Source organism: Nelumbo lutea, chromosome 1 (genome assembly GCF_056320005.1).
Source record: "Nelumbo lutea isolate HS-2025 chromosome 1, American lotus-T2T, whole genome shotgun sequence".
Taxonomy (NCBI): Eukaryota; Viridiplantae; Streptophyta; class Magnoliopsida; order Proteales; family Nelumbonaceae; genus Nelumbo; species Nelumbo lutea.
In genome coordinates this window covers 66,015,840-66,040,038 of record NC_142684.1, presented here as the reverse complement: position 1 = coordinate 66,040,038, position 24,199 = coordinate 66,015,840, and the positions used below count along the sequence as shown (strand labels likewise).

General features: G+C 36.9%; 1 protein-coding gene across 1 annotated transcript; it reads right to left on the bottom strand.

Moving 5' to 3' along the window:
* Positions 1-8,399: 8,399 nt before the first annotated feature.
* LOC148875008 (uncharacterized) lies at positions 8,400-23,727 on the bottom strand. The gene is made up of 7 exons (XM_088964001.1): positions 23,522-23,727; positions 22,816-22,962; positions 9,860-9,966; positions 9,659-9,700; positions 9,479-9,566; positions 9,101-9,194; positions 8,400-8,779 (listed from the first exon to the last, which is right to left on the bottom strand). The coding sequence occupies exons 2-7, from the start codon at positions 22,944-22,946 to the stop codon at positions 8,558-8,560; spliced, it is 684 nt and encodes a 227-aa protein (XP_088820127.1). The 5' UTR covers positions 22,947-22,962; positions 23,522-23,727; the 3' UTR covers positions 8,400-8,557.
* Positions 23,728-24,199: the final 472 nt, after the last annotated feature.

The window sequence follows — 24,199 nt, the reverse complement described above, 5'->3', positions numbered from 1 at the left end:
GTTTTCTACCAGTCCACATTTCATGGGGTGTTAAGCTATTAACTTTAGTTGGAATCTTATTTAGGATATACACAACAATACCTAAAGCCTCTCCCCAAAAGTGTGTTTCTAGACTTGAGTGAGATAACATTGATCTCACCATATCCAACAAAGTCCTATTTCTCTGTTTAGCCACTCCATTCTGTTGTGGTGTGAAGGACATGGTTAATTGGTGTATGATTCCATTTTGTGTACAAAAGTCACTAAATAGGTTAGAGATATATTCTCCACCTCTATCACTCCTAAGAGTTTTTATTTTTCTACCAAATTAGTTTTTTACAAGTGTTTTATATTCTTTAAATTTCTCTAAGACTTTTAATTTTCTTTTAATCAGATACACAAAACCAAATCTGGAGAAATCATCTATAAAAGTTACAAAATATTCCATACCCCTACGTGTTTTTACGTTCAAAGGGCCACAAACATCAGAGTGTATTATAGTCAATAATTTTTCTGATTTTTTCCTTTCTTAAAAGGGGGCCTAGTCATTTTTCCACTTAGGCATGGTTCACAATAATTGAAATTCATTTATATTTTTGGAATTAAGCAATTGGTGCTCATTCTCATCATTTTATCTTTGTTTATGTGACAAAGTCTCATGTGCCATATATATGCATTTTCATTCACATGATAAGCATAATCATAATTAGAAAGAGCATCAACTTTATTGATAGTCAAACGATACAATCCATCAGACTTATTCCCAAACATTAAAACTCTACCATGTTTTCTTATGGTTAATTTTTCCCCCTGAAACGTACATCAAAACCCTTATCATCTAATAGAGGTGCAGACAACAAATTTCTCCTAAAATTTGGTGCATACAATACATTATTAAGGATTAAATTTGTGTTCTCATTTATGGGGATCTTCACTTTTTTGGTTTCAAGTACATCAACATAGGTGTTGTTTCCCATAAAAATTTTGTGTTCTCCTATCTTCATTTCCTTCAATTCCAAGAACATCTCTTTAGTTTTGCAAATATGCTTAGAGGAGCCAAAATCTATGCACCAGTCAGAAAAAACAGAATCAGTAAAGTAGGATTCAGAGACCACACAGACTATGTCTTTCTTTTCAGTTTTTCCTTTTTCATTATTTGATTTATTCTTCTTGCATTCAGGGCAATTATAATTTGTATAGCATTGTTTTTTGCAATTAAAGCAATGTTTACCCTTAGTCTTCTTGAATCCTTTTGAGAATTTACATTTCTTGTTAAATTTTTTCCCATTAGTATTTTTGAAAAACTTGCCCTTAGGCTTTTCAGCCATTTGGGAAGTTTCGGTTGGTGTGGGAGTAACCATTAAGGATGAAGGTTGGGATTTCTTCCTCTTCCTCTCAGCCTCTAACCCTAACAAGGTGGGTAAGTTTTGTATGCTAACTTCTCTTTTAGATAGGTTTAAAGTTGTTACTCCAGAATTCCAAGAAGATGGGAGGCTATTAAGAATGGTGGAGACCTGAGCTTTCTCAGGAATATGATTCCCAGTGGCTGCCAACTCTTTGGAAATCACATTCATTTTACTAACATGATCTACTACAAAATCCTCTTTTCTCATTTCATAGCCATAATATTTTTCAATTAACAATTGAACATAGGTTTCGGTTATTTTTCCATATGTTCTTTAATGGCTTCAAACATTTCTTTAGCATTATTGTATTCTTCAAACACAACTTCTATGTCAAGCTCCACAAAAGTTAATAAACAATTTCTTGCCTTCCTATTATCCCTTTCCCATTTTTGATATTCACGAATTATAGTCAAAGAATCATCATCAGTAGGTTTAGCAGGAATAAATTTATCTAAAACATAATCAACATTTTCTTCATCAAGTATCCTTTTAATCCTACATTTCCAGAGAGCAAAATTGGTGCCATTCAGTTTCTCAGTTTTACTGAGTTCTTGGGATAAGGCAGTAGCAGACATGATTAAAAAAATTGCAATAGTATTCTAGAAATAAATAAAGCAAGTGCAATATCAGTTGATTGTATTTTACGAGACTGTCATTCAAGTTCGGAGGCCCAAAAAAATAAATGAAGAGAGAGCACTTAGCTGTATACGCAAAAAAAAATTGCTAATATGCAGCTCAAGTGGTCAGTTATCAGATTTAATCTGCCCAACTCCCACTGCTCCTATTAGTTCAGGAGCAGATCATGCATTCGGCAATGATGCTTCTATGTGGCTTGGAGCCCGATTAGAAATATCCCGATTTGAAATGCTTGGTTTCAGCTCACTGGTCAAAAACAGTAAAAAGCCCTAAATTTATTTAGGGCTTCTTGCCTCAAACTTCAGATCTGAGCACTTACTCGGCGGACAATGATGGATGAGGGGAGCTCTTACTCGTAATCCTTCCACCGATGGGAGAGAGAGAGGTCATCGCTGCTCTATAAAGTTCTGAAGATCTGAAAATCTGAAGGTTTCGAGTTCATCGAGCAACATATTTGTTTGAGAAAACTTGGAATAAGAGTCTGCCGCCACAAAAGAAAGTCATTGGATCCTATATTCGTTCAAAAAAATTCGAATAGGTGCTTTGGAGGTTGCAGGAATGTTGGAAACTGAGGCTAACATCGATTTCAAACAGCTTTTGAATGTCACAGGGTTCTTCTTGTAGTGGAGGGTGCGCAGATGGGAGAGACGAGCAGAGAGGCAGAGATGTAGAGATGAGAGGAAACCCTCGAAGTGGGTTTGTTTTCTCTCTCCTCTCCTTTTCTGAATCTTAAAAGATGAGGTAAGATTCGGTGTGGCGCGACTATGCTTTAAACACTATGCCAGTCAATGCTGGGCTCTGATACCATTGATGCTCCAAGTACATGCAGAGGCGAACAACTGAGATCTTTATGTGTCAAACCTGCATGCAAAGAGAATAATAGCAACTGCGCAGTATAGGATCCGAGACACCAACCTCTCAAACAAGGTGTAAGAGATAACTGCTTAATCCGATCAGAGTTGAGGCTAAGAGGATATTTTTCCTTTCTCAGTAAAGAACTTATGTCATGTTTTTGAATCACTTGGGAGTGATCCCTTATATTGTTGCTTCTCCAATGTTAAGTGTTCCTTAACATTAGAATTCATGCTCCATCAGATTTGAGACAAGTGTCTCATGTTGACCAAGGATCTATCCACTTGGTCATCCAGTCTACACTGGGTCAAATGGATATCCATTGACCCAATAAGAGCTGGAATATGGACCCAAATAATCCAACAACATCGGTATCTCCATGCATGAAATGCTTTCAAATAAACAATCAAATAAATTTGTTTTTATAGAAAATAAATAAATAGGTAATTATTTAAAATGAATGATTGTGTGTGAGAGTGTTGCATGGAGATAACCATAAAACAATCATCAACCATCAACATGTGGCTTGTCACATGGCCATTGGATATTCCAACATGTTGAGGATTAAACGAGGGCCTATGGCCACTCTACCACCAGTTAGAAACCCTAAAACAAGCTTTAAATAATCTTAAGAAGAGGTTGAGTTTGGGAAAATATGCATTTGCCATTAAATCTCTACTAGAGCTTGAAGCCGATGCCGATAACATCCTATCTAATGATCCAAATCTGTGAAGGCTCTCCTCTCATTTCTCCAACCTCAAAACCCTTGTCGACAATCTCCAATGACCACAAGATTATAGTCTTCGGTCTTTCCTCTACCACCGAGTCTCCAACCATGAAATCTCTTGGATTGTTGGCTCCATCGAGAATGAGATACAGGATTTCTCCAACCTCAAAACCCTCATCGACAATCTCCAATGACCAAGTGTTCAATAGAGATTTACAGGGCTCGCTACTTAAATTGAAGGTTTTCTCGAAGCTAGCTTGAATGTGTTCTCTATGACTCCAAGTGTTCAAAGCAGATTCGAGAGCAATTGTCTCTTGCTATGTCTACTCTGGTTCACTTCAACAAAGACGTTTTCATGGGTCTAAGTGTTGATGGGTCCGACCTTATGCACATTGGTGTTCATGGGTTCAAACTCATCAATTCATATCCTTTGTTCTCTTATCAAGTCAATCCGATTGTGGCTCAATGTCTATTATGGTTCAGTCTTAAGGTACAAAACAATGAACAATGTTTTATTTTCAAGGGTAGTTTTCATATTTTCAAAAATTTTATGTTGCGCATGTCATCACGTGATAAGATCACTCACAAACTGTTAACGATAGGGACTAAATTGACAATTTTTAAAAGTTTAGGTACTACAATGACATGATTTAAAGTTCGGGTACTAACTTGACACTACCCCTAAAGTACAAGGTACTAATATGAAATTTTCAATATAATAAAATTTACAAACACATGATGTTATATGTAAATGGTGCCATTTAATTAGTTTTAGAATCCAAAAGATATATTTAAGTAGTTTAATGAAATCTCAAGTGATTTTTAATTGAACAAATATACATTTAGCATGTGGCTCACTAAGTGAACCTATCATCATTTAGATAGGAACCCATGGAGGTACATGCTGGTAAGAGAAAGAAAACAATGAGAGTACCCTGAATGTTATCCCATACTAACACTAGTCTCTTACTATCCAAAGTTGCATATTAAAACATTGATATTAAAGATATGTATAAGCTTGTTACCCAAATTGTCTCTCGCATCTAATAGTGGATTCCAAGTTTTCAATCCCTATATCACTAGTCATTGAAGCTAATTATAATACATTTTGTAGGGATTTTTGGCTCTAACAACTCCTGTACTTTGTAAAAAGGCCACTTTTGTGGTTGTACAGTCGGAGGGGTTAATTTAGACCTCAAACTTAAAAAAGGCCATTGTTAGTTCCAAAGCACACAATATTAGTGAAGTGACGACATTCACAATCCGTTAAATAATGAAGACTATAATAGGAAATGCTAACATGACGCTATTCAACTCTAGAAATTGATAAATTGCAAGTGGGTCTCATTGAATAAAATAAAACTACTTAATGTATAATTAATAAATGTTGAAAATAATATACAAGCGGGTCTCACTTGAACTTTCCTCCCTTAAAGCTTAGCCTATATTTGATTAAATATTTAACCTGTTTTATCTATTATATTTACAGTTTAACTAAATTTAAAGTATTTGCATGAGACAGTTCTGTCTTTTCTGGCCAACGAACCAAAGCAATAAACTAGGAACTTTACACTGTGGTTTTTAAAAACAACCCGGAGACCGAACTGGTCAGGGGTCTGGTTATTGGGTCAAACGATCGTTCAAACATTTGGCCTGTTCTGACAAAAAATAAAAATAAAAAAACGGTCAAAACCGTTCAAACGATTAACCACCCAAGTCAACGGTTTACTGATCAAAATCAGCAGTTTTGGACAAATTTCCAATTTTGGAGAAAACCAAAATTGATCACCTGACCAATTTCCAATTTTCCGGTCCAGTCCGCTTTTGAAAACCATGTTTTACACCATCCTAAGCTATTCAACCTGATTCACCTAGAGAGAAACTGGCGCTGAAAGAGTTCTTTGATGGTAGCTCTATCTTGAAAACACCCAAGATATACAAGAAGCATAGGGATTTCATCATTAACAACTACAGGGAAGATCCTTTGCACGTGAAGGCTCACATTCACATAGGTATGCAGGTACTCGATTGATGATATATGTTTGATTCACATGGTGTTTGGGTTACTGGAAAAATGAGGATTGATTAGTTTTGGAGTGCCAATAGAGGATTCGTCTGGTCTGGTGATGAGAAATTGAAGGGTAAAACGAAGGACTCCCTAGCGGAGTTCTAATGGTCTTTGTTCACAATCCCAACAAAGAAGGTTGTGCTTTCGCACGCTATATATGTCTTTTATTGGGGGATTTGTAATGTCTAAGGCCATGTTTGGTTCACTTTGGGCCTCATTTTTTTTTAATTCTTGTTCATTCTAGGCAAGAATGAATAAGAATTAATAACATAAGGTATTTGGTTACAAAATTTTTTGCCATGGGTCTCATTCTCTTTAGAATGAAAAATCAACGCATAGCACAAAATTTGAGACAGCTTGTAACATGAAAAATAAGCATGTCCTATCTTTCCTATCTTTTTCATTTTCATTTGTTAAAGAGATTCTATACCAGTGGACATAAACCACCAGCCTAGGTTTATAAAACTACCACCATAAATGTTTATTAGCGGACTGCCTTGGAAACTTATGCCAACGGGCATTGACTACTGGCCATCCACTAGTAAACATCTATAATTCTGGAGACCTAGGCTGACGGTTTATGACCGCCAACACAATTATTTTTAAGAATGAAAATGAGAAACTAAGGGCACTTGTCAATTTGAAAAAAAAATCATTTTTTAGGAAAAAAAATGTTTGATTCATAGCAATATTTTTTCATTCTACTTATTTTATGCATCGTTGTTCATTATAGAATTTCATCTTGGATAAGAATGAGAGTTGAACCAAGCATGACCTTAATGCTTAAAAATGAAAATTATGGGGAAATAAAGACATCATGTATAAATTGCTCCCTATATTTTCAAAACTTATCTATTGGAATTAGACTTGTTCATGGGCCGGGTAGCCTAATGGCCTGGCCCAACTGCAGTCAGGCTTGGACAACATTATTAGGCCCATGGGCCCAAGCCTTATTATCTAAGCCTGACTCAATTTCGGGCCGAACATGGGATTTCACATAAAATCCTGGCCCAACAATATTATATATATATATATATATATATATATATATATATAATAATTAATAATATATATTATCAAAAATATAATAATATACATATTATTTCCTAACCCTAATTCTTCTCCTTCTCCCTCTCTCAACCTATTCAAACCTGCAAGAACTTGAAAGTTTCTTCTCTTCCATATCAGCATCAGCGGAACCTATTGGATCATCTCTTTGGCGATTGGCAACTAGTGAGCGGTGAGGTCTCATTCTCTGTCTCTTTGATTCTCCCTGATCTCTATATATTCAGACCATAGGCGACGTCCCTAATCCCCATTCCACAACAACTTCGACAACATCTACAGTGACAATTCGACAACCACACAATTCTAGGTTTATCCCTCGCATCATCCTCGACAACATCTACAATAGCATTCTGGCAACCGCAAACAACTCCAGGTTTCTCCCTCGCAACAGCTCCGATAGCATCTACAATGGCACTCCGACAACCACAAATAACTCTAGCTCTTTCTCTCTCCGATAGCATCATCCTCGAGCTTTGGGCTTGGGCTTGAGCTTCAGGGTTTTATGAGGGCGGGCTCAGGCCTCAATATATTATGTTGATAATAGGTGAAAGCAGCCCGACCCATGAACAATAAATTGATAAATTCCCTATGCAGCTGTAGGCTGTGATTGGTTGCTTATCTCTAAAGAAAGGTCTTGCTCCTTGCAGAACTTGGATTATGATTCGTAATGTGGGGTTTACATGTTGACCAAACATGCCCTCCATGTTTGTGCATGTGTTGGTTATAGTATTAAGGCCCCATTTGGCATGTTTTTTCATGTTTTGGTCTTTTCCTGCTTGGTTGGGAAAGGATCTAGCCACCGAAAGCCGCAACCTTGAAAAGACACAAAATGCCCATTTTGGACTATTTTTGAAAAGCTCAAAATGGAGATTTTTGCATTTTTTTTTAATTTGTCTTTGCATGAAAAGACGTACAAACAGATGTGCCTTAACCAAACGATTTTCAAGCTATTAAGATCTTAATGTAAAAACTCACATTGTTTTTTGACTGTTAGAGCTTCCAAAAAAGACTTATCAAACGACCCCTTTGTTAAATTAGATCTTATGCTGTTTTTCTGTTGATTGCGCATCTATCAATCAAGAAGAAACATGGATTCAGATTTCATAACCCACCATTTTTTTTCTTCATTGTTTCAACACTAGCCGTATGCCTTGAAAACAAGAACTCCAAATCATTCCAGCAAAAAACTGCTTTTATCCCCAATGGTGGTGTCAGTATTGGCGGAGGTAGCAGTGGGTTCGGGGATGGAACTGTTTGGGTTGGTGGAGGAATCAACCCTCGCACCCCATTTGGGTCTTCAAATTCCAGGCCAAACAACGCTTACACAGACCTTCAAGCTTGGAAATCTGCAATAACAGATGATCCACTTGGCACTCTACACGGTTGGGTAGGAAACAATGTCTGTTCTTATAAAGGGGTTTTCTATGTAGATCCTTAGGAAGAAATATCCAGAGCACTGAAATTATGAACAGATTTGAAGGTTTATTTCTCAAATCTAAAGGATCAATTCAGTAGTTGGGGTTTTTAGGCAAAAATATGGACAGATTGGAAGGAAAATTTGGTAGGGTAGGGTGGATTGGGCCTGGTCGACAAAACCTATTCCTCCCAGTTTTTCATTTTTCAATGTTACCGTTTACAGCAATATCCACTGTGCACAAGAAACTGAACATGGTTAATCGTAATAACATTTAATCTTGCAGAGTACAATAAGCAGCAGTTTCCAACTTTTCAACATCAAGTACAATGCTTTTGTTACGAAAAGATCGTCTCAAGTTCAAAATCTAGAGTTTACAATCTCCGTCTCTTAACTTGATTATGGAACTACTTCATGTATTTCTGCAAGAATTTCCGATGAAAGTCATTTCTGATGGTGTCATTGATGAAACGCTTAGGCGTCTTGGTTTCTCCACGAGTCTGGTTCTTAAACACCACATCATCATCCCACCTTCTTTTGACATTGAAGGAAGTTGCATTAAGTAGAGGATTTCCTCGAATCAATTCTGCCTCTTTAGCTTTCAGCTCCTCTTCTTGTTTTAGTCGTTCCTGAGGAAGACGGGCATCACAGTTTTAGTTCATTTATTTTTCTGGTAATAGTTTTAGTTTGTTTATGACATCATAATATATTTTGAAGAGAACTTATAATGTATACACAAGATTCAGATCCATGTATCAAATATAGGTATTTATCCAATGGGGCATACTCAAGAATGTATGCTGTGCTCAAAAACCAATAGAGCACCCCACCGGCCCATCCTTCACTGAGAATTGTCAAAAGACTTAGGTTAAATTCATAGGGAACAAAATATGACAAGCTTATAGAAAGGCAAACCAGGATGGGTAATCCCTGAGGTCAAGAAAACTAACCATCCTAAGCTTCTCTTCAGCTCTCTCCTTCTTTATTCTTTCAAGCTCAGCCAGAAGAGCTTCTGTGTCATCCTCATCATCGTCATCATCATCACTAGCAACACAATACATATCATTTCAACAAATATTATAAGAAAAGAAAATTTACCAAAGATTTTAAAACCCTGAAAAAAAGTGCATGTGAAAATTATAGCATTAAAGGGTGATTGCGTTGATGTTTACTGCAAACAATCATAGTTAGTCTTTTCCAAAAAATAAAAGATACATCAGAAATCAATAAATGGAGCAAACGTGTGGCAAGCATTTATTAATTGATGTTAGTTTTATCTGTTTCTGTGAGAAATATTTGTTTAATGTAAAAGGAAAACAAAACCCCACCTTCCATCATCACTTTTAACATCACCATCAGAATCATCAGCATCCACATTGCGAGGAACAATGCGGTCTTCAGTATCCCGCTTTGTACCTGCACAATTGTGTACTGTAATTAGTCAAGTTGGTTAAAAAACCTATACAAAGGTTTATTTAACAAACGAAATAACAGAAAAAAAAAAAAACCTTCCAAGAGAAGCTGGCTTCCTTTTCTTCGATCTCTGTTCTCTGCGAAATATGGTCAAAGATTAAAATAGAAATAAATTCTGGAAAAATTGAGCAAAATTAAAATATAACTAGAAGTGAACAACTCAATGGAATTAGAGAAAACAATATTAGCATTATAAAGAATAACACAAAGGATGTGGCGTTTGAATTTTCAAATACCAATATAAGACTTGTCCTTTGAAGAAAAATGCTTTCTTTCATGCTCTTCTAGCTCCTCCCGGAGGTTCCTCTTCTTCAGTTCTTCTTGGGTATCTTGTCCTTCTTTCCTATTAGCAGATGTTACAAAAACCAGCCATTAACAAAGAATTATGGAGGCAATTAGAACTTATGAGCAGGCTTCAGGTCAACAGGTGAATTTGAATAAATCTGAAGCAACTTTTAGCAAAAATGTTCATTGTAAGATTCAAAAGCTACTGGCTAAGAGTATGCATATCAAGAGAGCAGAGAAGCCCTCCTTTTATCTGGGGCTTCCATCCTATATTAGTAAATCCAAATCTAGAATATTTGAATTCTTAACTATGAGATCATAGAAGAAAGCCTCAAGCTGGAAGAACAATTGGTTGAGAAAAGCTGGAAAGGAGGTGATGATCAAGGCTGTTCTAAATGCTTTTAGCATGTCTTGCTTTAGGTTGCCTTTAGGGGTGTGTGAGAAATTAAAGAAATCTCAGAGGGATTTCTGGTGGGGAAAAGGTAAGGAGAAAAAAGGGGTAAACTGGATTAGTTGGAGCAACCTCAGTCCAGACAAACTTGCTGGTGGTCTGGGGTTCAGGGATCCAAATTGTTTCAATGAGGCTTTACTGGCTAAGCTAACTTGGAGGCTAGGTAATGGAGAGGACAGTTTGTGGGCTAATGTGATAAGGGCCGGGTATATAAAAGATAGATCCTTCTTGAATGATAAACTCCCTGAATCAGGTTCGTGGGGATGGAGAAGTATACTAGTGGGTAGGAAAATTATTAAGGAAGGGGTGTGTGCTGGTCTTTAGGAACAGGAAGAAACATAGCAATATGGGAGGATCCTTGGATCCCAGGAATTCCAAGTTTTCGAATTATGGGCCCAAAGCCTTGTAATTCAAATTTATTCAGAGTCAGAGATTTGTTCCTTCCTAATAGAAAAGAGTGGAATGCTGACTTAATAACAAACAATTTTATTACCCCAGTGGCTAAAAGAATCCTTGAGATTAGACCCCCTCTCACTGACTGGGAAGAAAGACTAACTTGAGTTTTTGACAAAAAATGAGTTTTCTCAGTAAAGTCAGCATATTTTGTAGCCAAAAGCCTAGCAAAACCCACTTGCAATCAACACAGTTGTAACAAACTTATAAACTTCTCTGGGCATCTATTTGGAACCTGAAAATGGCCCCAAAAATAAAATACTTCCTTTGGCACAGTAGCATCAATGCTGTGGCTGTCAAAGCATACCTAGTGAGAAAACGATCCTTCCTGATCCCATCTGTCCTGTCTGTTCAAGGAGGGAAGAAACGGTACTGCATTCCCTTTGTGATTGTGAATTGGCCAAAGCTTGTTGGTTTGGAAGTCCTTTGGGGTTGAGGGTTCACTCACTCCCTTCTGCATCCACCTTTAAGAACTGGCTTTTGAGTTGGTTCCTTTTGTGTAATAAACTAAAAGACAGGAGGAACTAAAGACAACTACAGCTCTGCTAATTTGGAATATTTGGGTACATCATAATGATATAATTTTCAATGGAACAGTGCCTAATCCAAAGGTGGTTGTTGACAGGGTGCAGACTCAACTCCAAGAGCTTCAGATGATTGCAGCTACATCATCACAAATACAGCCCCCTTTTGAAAGAGAGGCTGACTATACAGTTTTTTGGTCTCCCCCCCCCCCCCCGAATGGAAGGAAATTAACGTTGATGGAGCTTTTTTTGAATGAGAATACGGCAGCTTTTGGATTGGTAGTTAGGGATCATGAAGGGTGTTTTGTGGCTTCAAAGTGCGGTAGATCTAAGGCTGTCTCAGACTCTCGGTGCTTCAAGTGGAGGCTTTAGCAGTCCTAGAAGGTTTGCTGCTTGCTACTGAAGAACTTAGTAATTGAGAATGACAATAAGTCACTGGTTGGCTGGCTCCAGAAAAAGGGCATTGATTACCCAACTGAAATATTCTCAGTAGTTCAAGACTGCCTAAGTTTAGCAAGCTCTTCAAATGTATCCTTTTCTTTCTTTTGTGAAGTGTTCACCAAATAGAGTGGCCCATGCAGCTGTCCAGAAAGGTTTGCATGGATCTGAATTCTTTTTAATGAATGACTGTTTTATTACTCAAAAAAAAAAAAAAAAAAAAAAAAACTATGATGCAACTATCTATCTACTCACAGCTTTGGGCATCAATGCTAACAACAATTTGGGAAAACACCACACACACACACACACACACACACACACGAATATCATGTACATATGAATATCTTTACATGTATGCAACAAGCACAATTATGCACACATAAATCTAAAAATTTTTGGGAAAGGGGGAAGGAAGGATTTACGCAGAATACTGATCAACGACAATTCAAGAAAAAAGAATAATTAAATCTTACAAGCATGGTATTACTAATCCATCCTATTCTACGACCCTCTCATTATATCTAGCTATTTTAACTTCTCTGATTACTTTGATTAGAAGAAGTTGATAGGGTATCCCCAAAAAATGTATAATAGTAACAAATGGTAAATAATAAAAAGTAACATAAATTAAAAAGAAACAACAAAAAAGGCAATAATTTTTTTTGAAGATTGAAGATTGGGAGGAGTTGTGGAGGAACTTAACACTGAAAGCCCTTCCTAGAGTAGCATCGGACCTCTGCCCCTAAGTCTCTACCAAGAAAACTTTATTGGAGGCCCTACACCCTTTAGATTTGAGAATATGTGATTGGAAGTTCCAAACTTTATGCAAAAGATAAAAGATTGGTGGTCAGAAGGTGGAATAAGGGCTAGATAGAGAGTGGTGAGATTCTCCAAGAAGTTGAAAAGATTTCAGGAAAAGGTCAAGGAGGAACAAAAAGGAATTTGGAAAACTCAAGGTCATAAAGGAGAAATTATCTAGGAAAATAGAGAAATTGGACCAAAAGGAAGCACGTAAAGAGTGCGGGCCAGAGAATAGAATTGAAAGATGGAACTTAAAAGTGCAACTAGAGGAGATCTTGAGGAAGGAAGAAATTTCTTGGAGACAAAAATCAAGGTGTAAATGGCTTCTGGAGGGGGATGGAAACACCAGCTTTTTCCACTCCCTAGCAAACAGGAGAAGAAGGAAAAACCAAATCTCTAGTATAGAGGTGCAGGGAGGGAGTAGTAAACTCAAAGGAGGAAATTGAAAGGTGCTTTGTGGATCATTTCAAGTCAATCCTTGGCTCCTCTGTTGAAAGCAATTTGGAATTGGGAGAATTACAATGGGATAGAGTGCCAGAATCCGAAGCTACCCTCTTAGAAAGAGCCTTCAGTGTAGAGGAGGTCTATGAAGCAATTTTCTTGATGGATAGATCTAAAGCTCCAGAGCTGAACGGTTTTTCAATAGCTTTCTATCAAGATTGTTGGGAAATCTTGAAAGATGATTTACTAGATGTCTTTGTTGAGTTCTATCAAAAAGGGAAATTCTCTCCAGGAGCAAATGCAACCTTTATTGCTCTAGTGCCAAAAAAGAAAGAGGCCAAAACCCCTAAGGATTATAGACCGATAAGTCTTGCTGGTAGCATGTATAAGATCATTGCTATAGTTTTGGTTGGCTGGTTGAAGATAGTCTTGCCCTTTGTTATTTCTCAAAACGAAGGAGCTTTTGTAGAAGGGAGACAAATGATGCATCAAAGATGGAGATGGATTTAGGTAACTGTGGATCAAAGGATGTATTAGCTCGGCACATTTCTCTATCCTTTTAAATGGAGTAGAAAATGACTTCTTGGCTAAAAGAGGACTAAGATAGGGTGATCCCTTATCCCCATTTTTATTTACCTTTGTGGTTGAGGTTCCAAGTAGACAAATCATCAAGGTTGACCAAGAAAATCAGTTTAAAGGTTGGAGAATTGGTAGTTCAGAAGTGGTGGTGCCTCACTTGCAATTTGTAGATGATGCAGTCATTTTCTGTGAGAGTTGTAATGAATCTACACAGTCATTTTCTGTGTAGCTGGAATAAACATAGGGGAGGGGGACATCCAAGCCATGGCAAATTTGTTAGGCCGTGAAGTGAAAAGCTGGCCTTTAGAATACCTACGTATGCCCTTGGGGGGAAACCCGGAAGCTGAAAGCTTTTGGAAGCTAGTTTTAGAGAGATTCACAAAGAAGTTGGCAATGTGGAAGAGAAATTATATTTCCTTGGGGGAAGAATCACCTTGATAAAATCCACCCTAGCAAACCTACCCACCTATTTCCTCTTCACCTTTAAGGTCCCAGTGAAAATAGCAAGGAAGTTGGAGAAGATAATGAAGGATTTTTTGTGGGAAAGTGATCATTTAGTGAAGTGAGAGCAAGTCTGTAAACCTAAGGAGCAAGGTGGCCTAGGAATTGGGAACATCTTATAGAAAAATAAGGCCCTCCTAGGGGAATGGTTGTGGAGACTCCCTTGTGAAGAAGATAGGTTGTGGCACAAGGTCATTAAGAGCATTTATGGTGAAGCAAAAAACAACTGGGATGCAAAACTAACTTCCAATGCAGCTCCAAATTCCCCTTGGAAGGCAATCTTTGAGGTACTACCAACCTCTCTTCAATTTATCCGTTTTGATGTTGGGCGTGGCAATAAAGTTTTATTCTGGGAAGACCTTTGGGTAGAAGATTTGCCTTTTAAGGTTAAATTCCCAGACCTCTACTCCTTATCAAACCTTAAAAACAAACTTGTTGCTAGGGTAGGCATACTTTCATACTTGGATATCTCTTGAGACTTTGGCTTTAGAAGGGGGCTGAGGGAAAATGAATGTGAGTCCCTATTGCTTTTGCTCTCAACCCTTGAGAAGGTCTATTTAGACCAAACTACAATTGATAGTAGAGTCTAGTCCCCAACTCCTGATGGTTTATTTTCTTGTGCCTCTTTCTTTGGTTTGCTCACTTGCTCTGATCCTTTGGGGATGAACTTCCCAGTGAGAAATCTGGTGTAAACCGATTCCTCCTAAACTACAAGCCTTATGTTGGGAAGTGTTCCTAGGGAAGGTAAACACTTGTGATGTGGTACAAAAAGGAAGGACAAACAAATGCCTCTCTCCTCATGTGTGTGTCCTTTGTAAGGATTGTGGTGAAACCCTACCCCACTTACTCTTATCTTGCTCTTTTGTTTCTTGTACTTGTGAAAGTGCTTGTTCTCTCTTTGGATGCAAACGGGCTCCCCCACAGGATGTGGTAAGTCTATTCAGCCCCTCTTTCCTAAGGCAACAAAAGAAAAGAGGAAAGTGCTTATGGAAGGCATGGTATGGACTATATGGGAGGAAAGAAACCAAAGACTCTTCTTTGAAAAAAGTAAATCAAAGGAGGAAGTCGTTGAAGCCATAAAAATCAAAACTGCACATTGGGTGATGACCATGGAACTATTCAAAAACTTCTCCACGAATGAGATTCTAAGAAGCTGGACTGAAGTAGCACAAACAGATGTACCCAAAGAAGTTGTGAGAGCAGAGTGGAAGTCACCTGCATTGAACAAGTTAAAACTAAACTTTGATGGGAGTTCCTTTGGTAACCCGGGAAAGGCAGGTATAGGGAGTGTGGTTAGAAATCATCTAGGTAAAGTTGTGGCACTCTTCTCAGGACCAATAGGTATTAGTGACTCAATACATGTTGAATCTCTGGCTCTACTTCAAGGTTTAAAGATGGCTGAGTAGATTGGAACAACAGATTTAGAAATAGGAGACTCACTACTGGTCATTTCTTGGGCTAAAAACATCACATTAGCACCTTGGAAGCTCAAATTTATCTACAGAGAAATTGACATAATTGCAAGGAGGTTCAACTCTCAGTTTGGTTGGGTGAAAAGGACTGCAAATGGGTTGGCGGATACCCTAGCAAAACAAGGGGCAAATAGATCTACCTTGTACTAGGCAGAACTGTAACTGTTTATGTGTTTGCAGATTGGGTTAATGCATTACTGCAGCCTATAACTATTGTAATTCAATATTTCTCTGTTATTAATAAAAGTCTCTTGCTGATAAAAAAATAAAAAATAAAAATTAATAATAATAATAATCAAGATTTCAATCTCTCAATAATAGCCTTAATAGACTCACGCACGGACATTAATTGCATTAGAGAAGGAATTGTGCCTTCTAGATATTTTGAAAAGACAACCCAACAAGTTCATGTAGTGTATGGAAGGAAACTGGAGATAAGGTATAAAATCCCTATAACCCATATCTGCAATCAAGGAACCTGGAGATAAGGTATAAGCTATTTCAAACTTGTTCGGGTCCCGAAAATAATGCTGAATCCTGGCGAACCCAGTGTGGAGGAGAATTTCTTCATAGTATTTCTGATCTTTGTTTTGATCGCATACTGTGAAATGATGTCTGTCTAAGATGGATAGGGCAAGATGATGAAGGGCTCCTTCTTGGTTGACATGGTTGGAGACAGAGGCGGCTTCTTCTCTTGAGATTGTGGTTACAAAATCTGATGAATTAAGTAGATATTGGCTAGAATTAGCCTCTTCCATAGTAGGAGTTGGTTCCCTAATTAAGGGAGACATTATTGGGGACTGATTAGTCCTTGAACTTGCTCCGGTCTCATAATTAGACCTAGGAATGGACTCATTAGTCCTTTTTGATCGCCTGGAATTAGGACTAAAGGGAAGACGAAGTCTTTTGTCGGCCATCTTTCTTTAATTAGATAACCTTGTAAGAATTCCTTGTTTAAGAAATCTGGCAAAGCATTATCAGATCCTTTAATATCTTTAATATCAAAATCAAATACTGATAAAATAGCTTACCATCTAGCAAAAATCTGTTTTGAAACTAGGTTTTTTACATCTTTTTCCAAAATTTCTTTGGTGGATTTGCAATCAATTTAAGAGTAAAATGTTGGTTTATCAAATCACTTTGAAATTTAGTGACGCAGAGGACGATACTGAGCATTTCTTTTTTGACAGTGGAGTATTTTTTCTGGGTGTTATTCCTGGTTCTTGAGGCAAACCGGATTATCTCATTCTTCCTGTCTCTCCTTTGTTTTAGGATTCCTCTGTATCCTATCTCACTGGCATCAGTTTCCACTATTTTAGGATACCCTGGATGAGGGATGTTAAGGCAGGGGAGATATTTTACCCTTTGTTTAATCTTCCTAACTGTTTGGGAAAACTGCTCACTCCATTCTGGAGGATTATTTTTCAGTCTCTTCTCAAGCAATTGTCGGTCATGGGTTATTTCTTTATAGTAGTCTACTACGTAATTTAGACTACCTAAAAATCTTGAGCTTAGTTTTATCTCTAATCTCGTCAGGGAATTTGTCAGCAAAATCTATTACTCTCTGGATAGGTGCTATTGTTCCTTTAGATATCTGAAATCCTAGAAATTATCTCTGTTTGAAAGAGTTTCATTTTTTTAGCAGAAACTACCAACCCGTTTTCTTTCATCACTCTAAGAAATATGTTCAGGTGTTTCCAGTGGGCTTTTAATGAAGAAGAGTAGATTAATACATCATCAATATATACTATCATAAATTGAGTATAGGGTGTGAATATTGCATTCATGATTCTTTAGAATTCAGAAAGGGGCGTCTTTTAGCCCGAAAGGCATTACATTCCAATCGTAGTGACCAAAGGGCACTGTGAATGCAGTCTTATACCTATCCTTTTCTTTTATTATAATTTGCCAATATCCTAATTTTAGGTCAAATTTTGAAAATATTTCTGCATCATATAGACGATTTATTAGATCCTACTTATTAGGAATGGGGCATCTAATCCATCTTAGTGCTTTATTAAGAGGTTTGTAGTTTATAACAAGCCTCGGTACCCCTCTTTCTATTTCAGCTGCATTTTCTACGTAAAACGCAGGACAACTCCAAGGGGATTTACTTGGTCTAATTAGACCCTTTTTCAATAAATCTTGGATTTCCTTTTTACAGATTTCTAATAATCTGTTATTCATTTGGATTGGTCTGGCTTTCGTAGGGATTTTGGATTCTCTAAAATCCTCTTCATACGGTAGTTCTACCATATGCTTTTTCCCATGCCAGAACGCGTTGGGTGTTTCAACACAAATTTCCTGTGTTATTCTTTTTTGAAAAATTTCAATTTCTAATTTCATTTTAGGTTCTTCTAATTTCATTTTAGGTTCTTCAAGCTGCTTAATTAGCTACTTTTCTTTTATTTCAGATTGTAATTTTGCTATAAGCTTTACTTTGCCTTTTGCATTTTCTTTGAGGGTGTTGATGGTTGAGGTTTTGGGTTTTTGGTAAAACTTATAGGTTACCGTAATTTCCCCTATTGTGGTTGTGATTTCGTTAGGGTCAATTTGGCAAGGAAGGATGGATAACAAGAATGGAGTTCCCAAAATAACCTCTTGCCTTAAGTCTTTTACCATAAGGAAAGTAGACTTTAACAGGTCCCTTAATTGCAGATATGGGCTATAGAGATTTTATACTTTATCTCCAATTTCCTTCCATCCGCTACATTAACTTGTTGGGTTGTCTTTTCAAAATATCTGGAAGGCACAATTCCTTCTCTAATGCAATTAATGGCCGAGCCTGAGTCTATTAAGGCTATTACTGAGAGATTGAAATCTTTAATTCTAATGGTGATCTTGGAGTACCATTTTTGGTATCTAACTTCCTCTATAGAGTATATAAATTCTTCATCATTTCCTGCAAACTCGGCAGAAACCTGTTCTGGTGATTTATCTGATTGGTTTTCCCAAAATTTTTCAGCTTCTAGTTGATCAACCCTTAATTTGAGGTTTTTTAGTTCTCTTTTTAGCAGATTAACCTCTTCCCGCAAATCCTGAGCTGTAGGAGGTCAAGAGGCCTCTGATTGAGATCTTCTAATTAATTCTCTATAAGAGATTATGTTCTTATCGTCGATTAGCTGTTTTGGTTTTTCTTTATTGACCTTTTCAGTTTGACTTTGTAGGGTTGTTATTAAATATTTTTTCTTTAATTCCTCATTAGGAATTTCATTGAGTATTTCTAAAAAAGATTCTTCATCTAGGGTTAATACGTTGACTTCTCCTGATTCTTCTTCCAAAGTATCTGATTTGCTTTTGCAGGTACATATTTCCTTAGTACAACCTTCTTCTGAAGAGGTAGAGGATTCTCTTGTTGAGACCTCTGTCTCACTTCCTTCTTCTTCCAACTCATTTAGTTTTTTAGTGGTGGTTTTATTTTTAAAACATTTATTAGCATAATGACCTGTTTTTCCACATTTAAAATAGGTTGGGGGTGCTGGTTTCCTAACTTTAGAAAGTCTTTTAGGATTCTTATGGGGCTTCTTTTCCTTTTTTGTAAAAATTTATTTTCATTTTCTTGTGAACCATTCGTGGAGCCAAAGGTTCCGGAGCCATTCCAAATTGGTAACAAAAGTCTCCTATTTCTCTTTTAGAATTAAGTTTTTCTTTTTTAATTTCATGTCACTGCATACTTCTAATCCTATTTGATTTACTATCTGGATTAGATATCCGTAAGAATAATTAGAATACAAGATCCTACCACCTCCTATTTGCCTGAGGTAGTTTCTAACATTTTCCGCAAACACTGGCGGAAATCCTAAGATAAATTGTTCTTTCTAGAAGTCTTGTCTAGAATTAATTAATCTATGTACTTTGGATAGAAATACATCTTTGTACAATCTAAAATCAGATAGAGTTTTACATCTAAGATTTATCAATTGCTCCCTTAATCTCTCTTTACCGCATCAGATAAGGGAGATTTTACATCTAAGATTTCAGATGGCATCAGATACTGGGGATCCTTGAATTAGGATTCTTTCTCCATCTTCATCTCTCTTTACCGCATTAAGGATGTAGTCTCTTTCTCCTTCTGTAAGGTAATTATTCCACCATCATTTCAATTGTCCTATGAAGGACTCAATGATAATAGTGGCTATCACCTTCTCATCATTACCAGCTAATTTACTGGCGCAAGCATACATAGTCATATGTGCGATCATATCATGAATCTGATATTCAGATTTTCCATCAATGTTCCATTCATAGAGCGTGCTCCAATTATATCCAACTTGAGGTTTTGTTGGCTCCTCAAATAAGAGATCCACTGGGTATGCCTAGGGTAATAAGGCTTTTTAATTTGATAGGATAGTTTGTTTATTTCCAAATTTTTCATGGATTCATTTGATATTATGGATTTGTCATTTGAATCCTCTCCTAAGAGGTTTATTGATTTAGAATCCGATAAATCATCTTTCTTGGTTTTATTTGATCTAGAAGTTTCTCCTTTTTCCAAAATTGAGGGAGATATCAATTTGGCTGTTAATTCTTGGTAACTTACCTTCGATAGATCTAGTGGATTTGTTTTGATCTTCATATTCCCAAGAAGACTTGGCATGATTGCCATTGGTCTTTCTTTGATTATTGTTTTAGATTTAGAGATTTCTAATGAACTTAATAGAGACTCTATTCTATTGGTTTGTTTGCCTAATACATTTGAATAAATATTTGTATGATTATTCGGTTCTATTATTTGAAAACAGTGTTTTGGTTCTATTTTTTCAGATTCTTTTATTATTGTTGAATTTTTTATAGGGCTGGCTATGAGCTCATCTTTCCCTATTTTTACCGCTTCTAGAGGTGGATGTATTGACTCCACAAATTTCCCTATGGTTGATGTATGAATTGGTTTTGTTTCACAAACCAATCCCATAAAGGAATATTTTCTTTTACTTGCATCATGTCATTATACTATGTTTCCCTGATGCAATCCCTTTCTTTCTTGGTGAATTTCTTGAAAAACCATTTTCTCTTTAAGGGTTGTGAATTGAAATCTAACCTAACAAGGTCTTTGTCTATTTGGAATTCTTCCTCTGTTTCTAAGATATTGATTTCAAATCTGCCTCTGTAGGCTCATAGGATTTTGTCGAGGGTTTTCCCTTCGGGCTAAAAGGTAGTCCGATGGTGAATTATTGGTTGTCGGCGTCTCATAAGTAGCGTAAATAATTCTTGGAGGAGGTCTAGTCAAGTCTACCGATCTCCTGGAACTGGCTTCCATTAAATCAGCGTCTCTTCTGAACCTAGTTTCCATTGATTCGGCATACGACAACCGCGAGGATGTTGAAGCCCTTCTAAACATGAGTGCTATAGTTCCATCTTGTTCATTGATAATTGAGGCTAGTTTAGTAGATTCAATAGGACTTGGAGGCTCTACTTTAGCAAGTGACCAACTTTTCGGCATCTTCACTTCATTCCAAGTGATCTGCCTAGGAATTGTAACATTATTCCTAGCGTTGGTCAAGAAGAGGGTAAGTATACTCTGTATACTAGTGCTATATTCTCAAATCCTGGTTTCATGTCGAAACCTTGGGTTTGAATCCTAAGAGTTAAGGCTTCATGGATACCCGAATCTGTTAGCGAAACCGAGAAATTTGGATAGGCATTAAAATAAATTGGCCCTTGGTGGAGGCTACCTTCGATTACTCCTAATAAGGAGTCACTGAATTTATTATGTCTTGAATCGGTTAGACAGGCTAATGCTGTTGTCTGTAACCCGATTCTGGTTAATGGTTTAATGGCGACTTGTATTAAGCCAAAGTGTATAAAATTACAGTCACTCTTTTTTTTACAGGTTTCTATTACCTTCTTGTCAACTAAGGAAAAGCTTTCTGCTTCGTTTCCTAGTGCAATGGTTCTTTCTACGGTTCTAACACTTAGATCTGTTTTTAAACTAAATATTCCTATTTTGTATATTTCTGAAGGTGCAATCTTTGGGATGGTCTAGTTATGCAAGGATTTTTCTATATTATCATAATTTACTACTTCTATATTCTTTATAGACATGGACTTGGTTAGGGACGTGCTACTACTAGACTCACCAGAGTCTTCTGAGGTACTAGAGGAGGACCTAAATAACTTCTTCATCTTATCTTCTTACTTTACCAAATACGGTTAGTCAACTTTCACGGCCTTCACTCTCTTCGGCCTTCAACACGACTTCGACCTTGGCTCAAGGGTTCTAGCCTTGGTAAAACTGGCAGGTGTCTAGACTGTTCGACTAGGGTTCTAGCCCAATGATATCTCCGAAGAAGCTACAGTCTTTGGGTTCTAGCCAAAGGTTCTAGGTTACCTACTAGCAACTAGAGGTTCCGGCAAGGTAGCGACAGGTAATGATGTAATGAAGAGTAAAAGGGATCGAAATGAAAAGAATAGAGAAGAACAATTTTGAATTTGAACAAAGAAATTAGGGTTAATGGCTCTGATACCAAACGGGTGAGAGTGATACGGAGTAGGGAGTTGGGGTAGGATGCTAGTGAATAGTGATGAACATGGCGGAGAATAGTGAGATATGCAGATAAATAGTGAATGAATAGTGATTTTTCAGAAAGTAAAGCACAATAAAACACTTTGAAGAAATTTATAGATAATATTCAAAGAAAGCTTAAAATCAATACTTTAAATCTTAACGATACTTATAGAGGTATAGTAACACACAGCACAATAATAGATGCCTTAGATTGGCAATCTCTTACAAACGCTCAGAAAACTGAAAGGACAATAAAACACTTTGAAGAAAGTTATAGATAATATTCAAAGAAAGCTTCAAAATCAATACTTTAAATCTTAACGATACTTACAGAGGTATAGTAACACACAGCACAATAATAGATGCCTTAGATTGGCAATCTCTTACAAACGCTCATAAAACAATATTCACAAACACTCACAAAATCTTGAACTTTTAATGAAGAAGAGTAGATTAATACATCATCAATATATACTATCATAAATTGAGTATAGGGTGTGAATATTGCATTCATAATTCTCTGGAGTTCAGAAGGGGCGTTTTTTAGCCCAAAAGGCATTACATTCCATTCGTAGTGACCAAAGGGCACTGTGAATGCAGTCTTATACATATCCTTTTCTTCTATTATAATTTGCCAATATCCTGATTTTAGGTCAAATTTTGAAAATATTTCTGCATCATATAGACGATTTATTAGATCCTAATAACGATAATAATAATAAAAAACGAATATTTCTACCTGGGCTTTAAAGTTGTGTGAGAAGCAAGATCTCTGGAAGAGTATTTCTGTGAAGGGCCAAAAATTCGAGTACCACCTTGTTCTTGACCACCCTTTGCAGGTGCCCACGTAGGGCGAGCTGCTGTCGTCATAATTCCTTGCTACTCCCTACAACACCAAAGAACATACTTTGTCAACAAGAATTTGCAGATAATAGAAAATAACAATTCAAACTCAATTACTCAAATAAAAAAACGAATAGAACCGTCCAACACTTTTGCTGTTTTAATCTCCAATAGTCACTTGAAATAAATATCAGATATTAAAAGAAAAATAGAATGAGGTTTCAAAAGATAACAGCAAGAAACTATAAAACCGCGCTTAACTATTTTCAGAATCATGTAATTTATGTGAGTAGACGAGTTGTCGTTCTCTAATTTATGCGCTAAAGTCAAGCACCAAGTAGAGAAAGAATAAGCTAAAATGTAGCATGCACGAAAATTTGAGGCGTTCCTGGTGTAGTAAAAGGTCAGAAGAAGATTATATTTTGCGGCAGAAATAGAAGAGAAATAATAAGAGAAAATGCAAATGTAACGATGGAAATGCGAGGAGACAAGGCGAAGAATAAAAAGAGGAAGATGATTAGGGTTTTCTTGCACAAAGACCGATGAATCAAAAGCCCTAATATTCTATTCTATCAGAAAAGAAGACAATAACCAGGACTTACCTTAAGACTTGCTAAAAAATCCACTTGACAGAGAGAGACGAAGGCTTCTGTCAGAGGCTTCCGCTGGCTTCTTCGATTCGAGTAAGGAAGATGTTTTGCACTCCCTCTTCCTCTGTTCTACACCAAAGAGGTAAAGGGGGTTTTGCTTTCCTTCTTGCTCTTTTCGTCGCGGTGGACGGGTGGTTCGAGTCCGACAATCGACAGGCGGTAGATAAAGGTTGCGGTCTGGGGCCTTATAACTTGCCACGTGGCAAAGATCAGGGTCCATTATTGCTATTATTGGATCGGATCGGGTTGGTGTGTGTTCGGGCTATTTGGCTCAACCTTATCCAGATTAGGGATTTGATTTTGATAAACCAGCGGTCGTTATCGGAGAAAATTATCTCTTTTAATAATAGATTTTTATGTCTAAAATGATCATTGTTTTATTTATCGGAAAAATAAAAGAACATGAATAAATACACTTACCTGGGTAAGTGTTTCACAAGAAAAACTTACCCAGGTAATAGCATTTACCTGGATAAATAACTTATCAAAAAACGAACCAGGCCTTGTAGTGAATAATGGGTTGGGGAGATTTTAGACTGACTTGCTATTACTGTTTATTATATATGGATGGATGGATAGAAAAAAGGTGATCATTAAGAATTTGAATAAATTTGGATAAATCTATTTTTT

Coding starts and splice junctions, on each gene's coding strand:
- LOC148875008 (XM_088964001.1), bottom strand. CDS start 22,946: ATGACGACAGCAGCTCGCCCTACGTGGGCACCTGCAAAGGGTGGTCAA. Junction 9,701..9,859: donor AAAGGACAAGTCTTATATTG/GTATTTGAAAAT, acceptor CATATTTCGCAG/AGAACAGAGATCGAAGAAAA. Junction 9,195..9,478: donor GTTAAAAGTGATGATGGAAG/GTGGGGTTTTGT, acceptor TTGTGTTGCTAG/TGATGATGATGACGATGATG.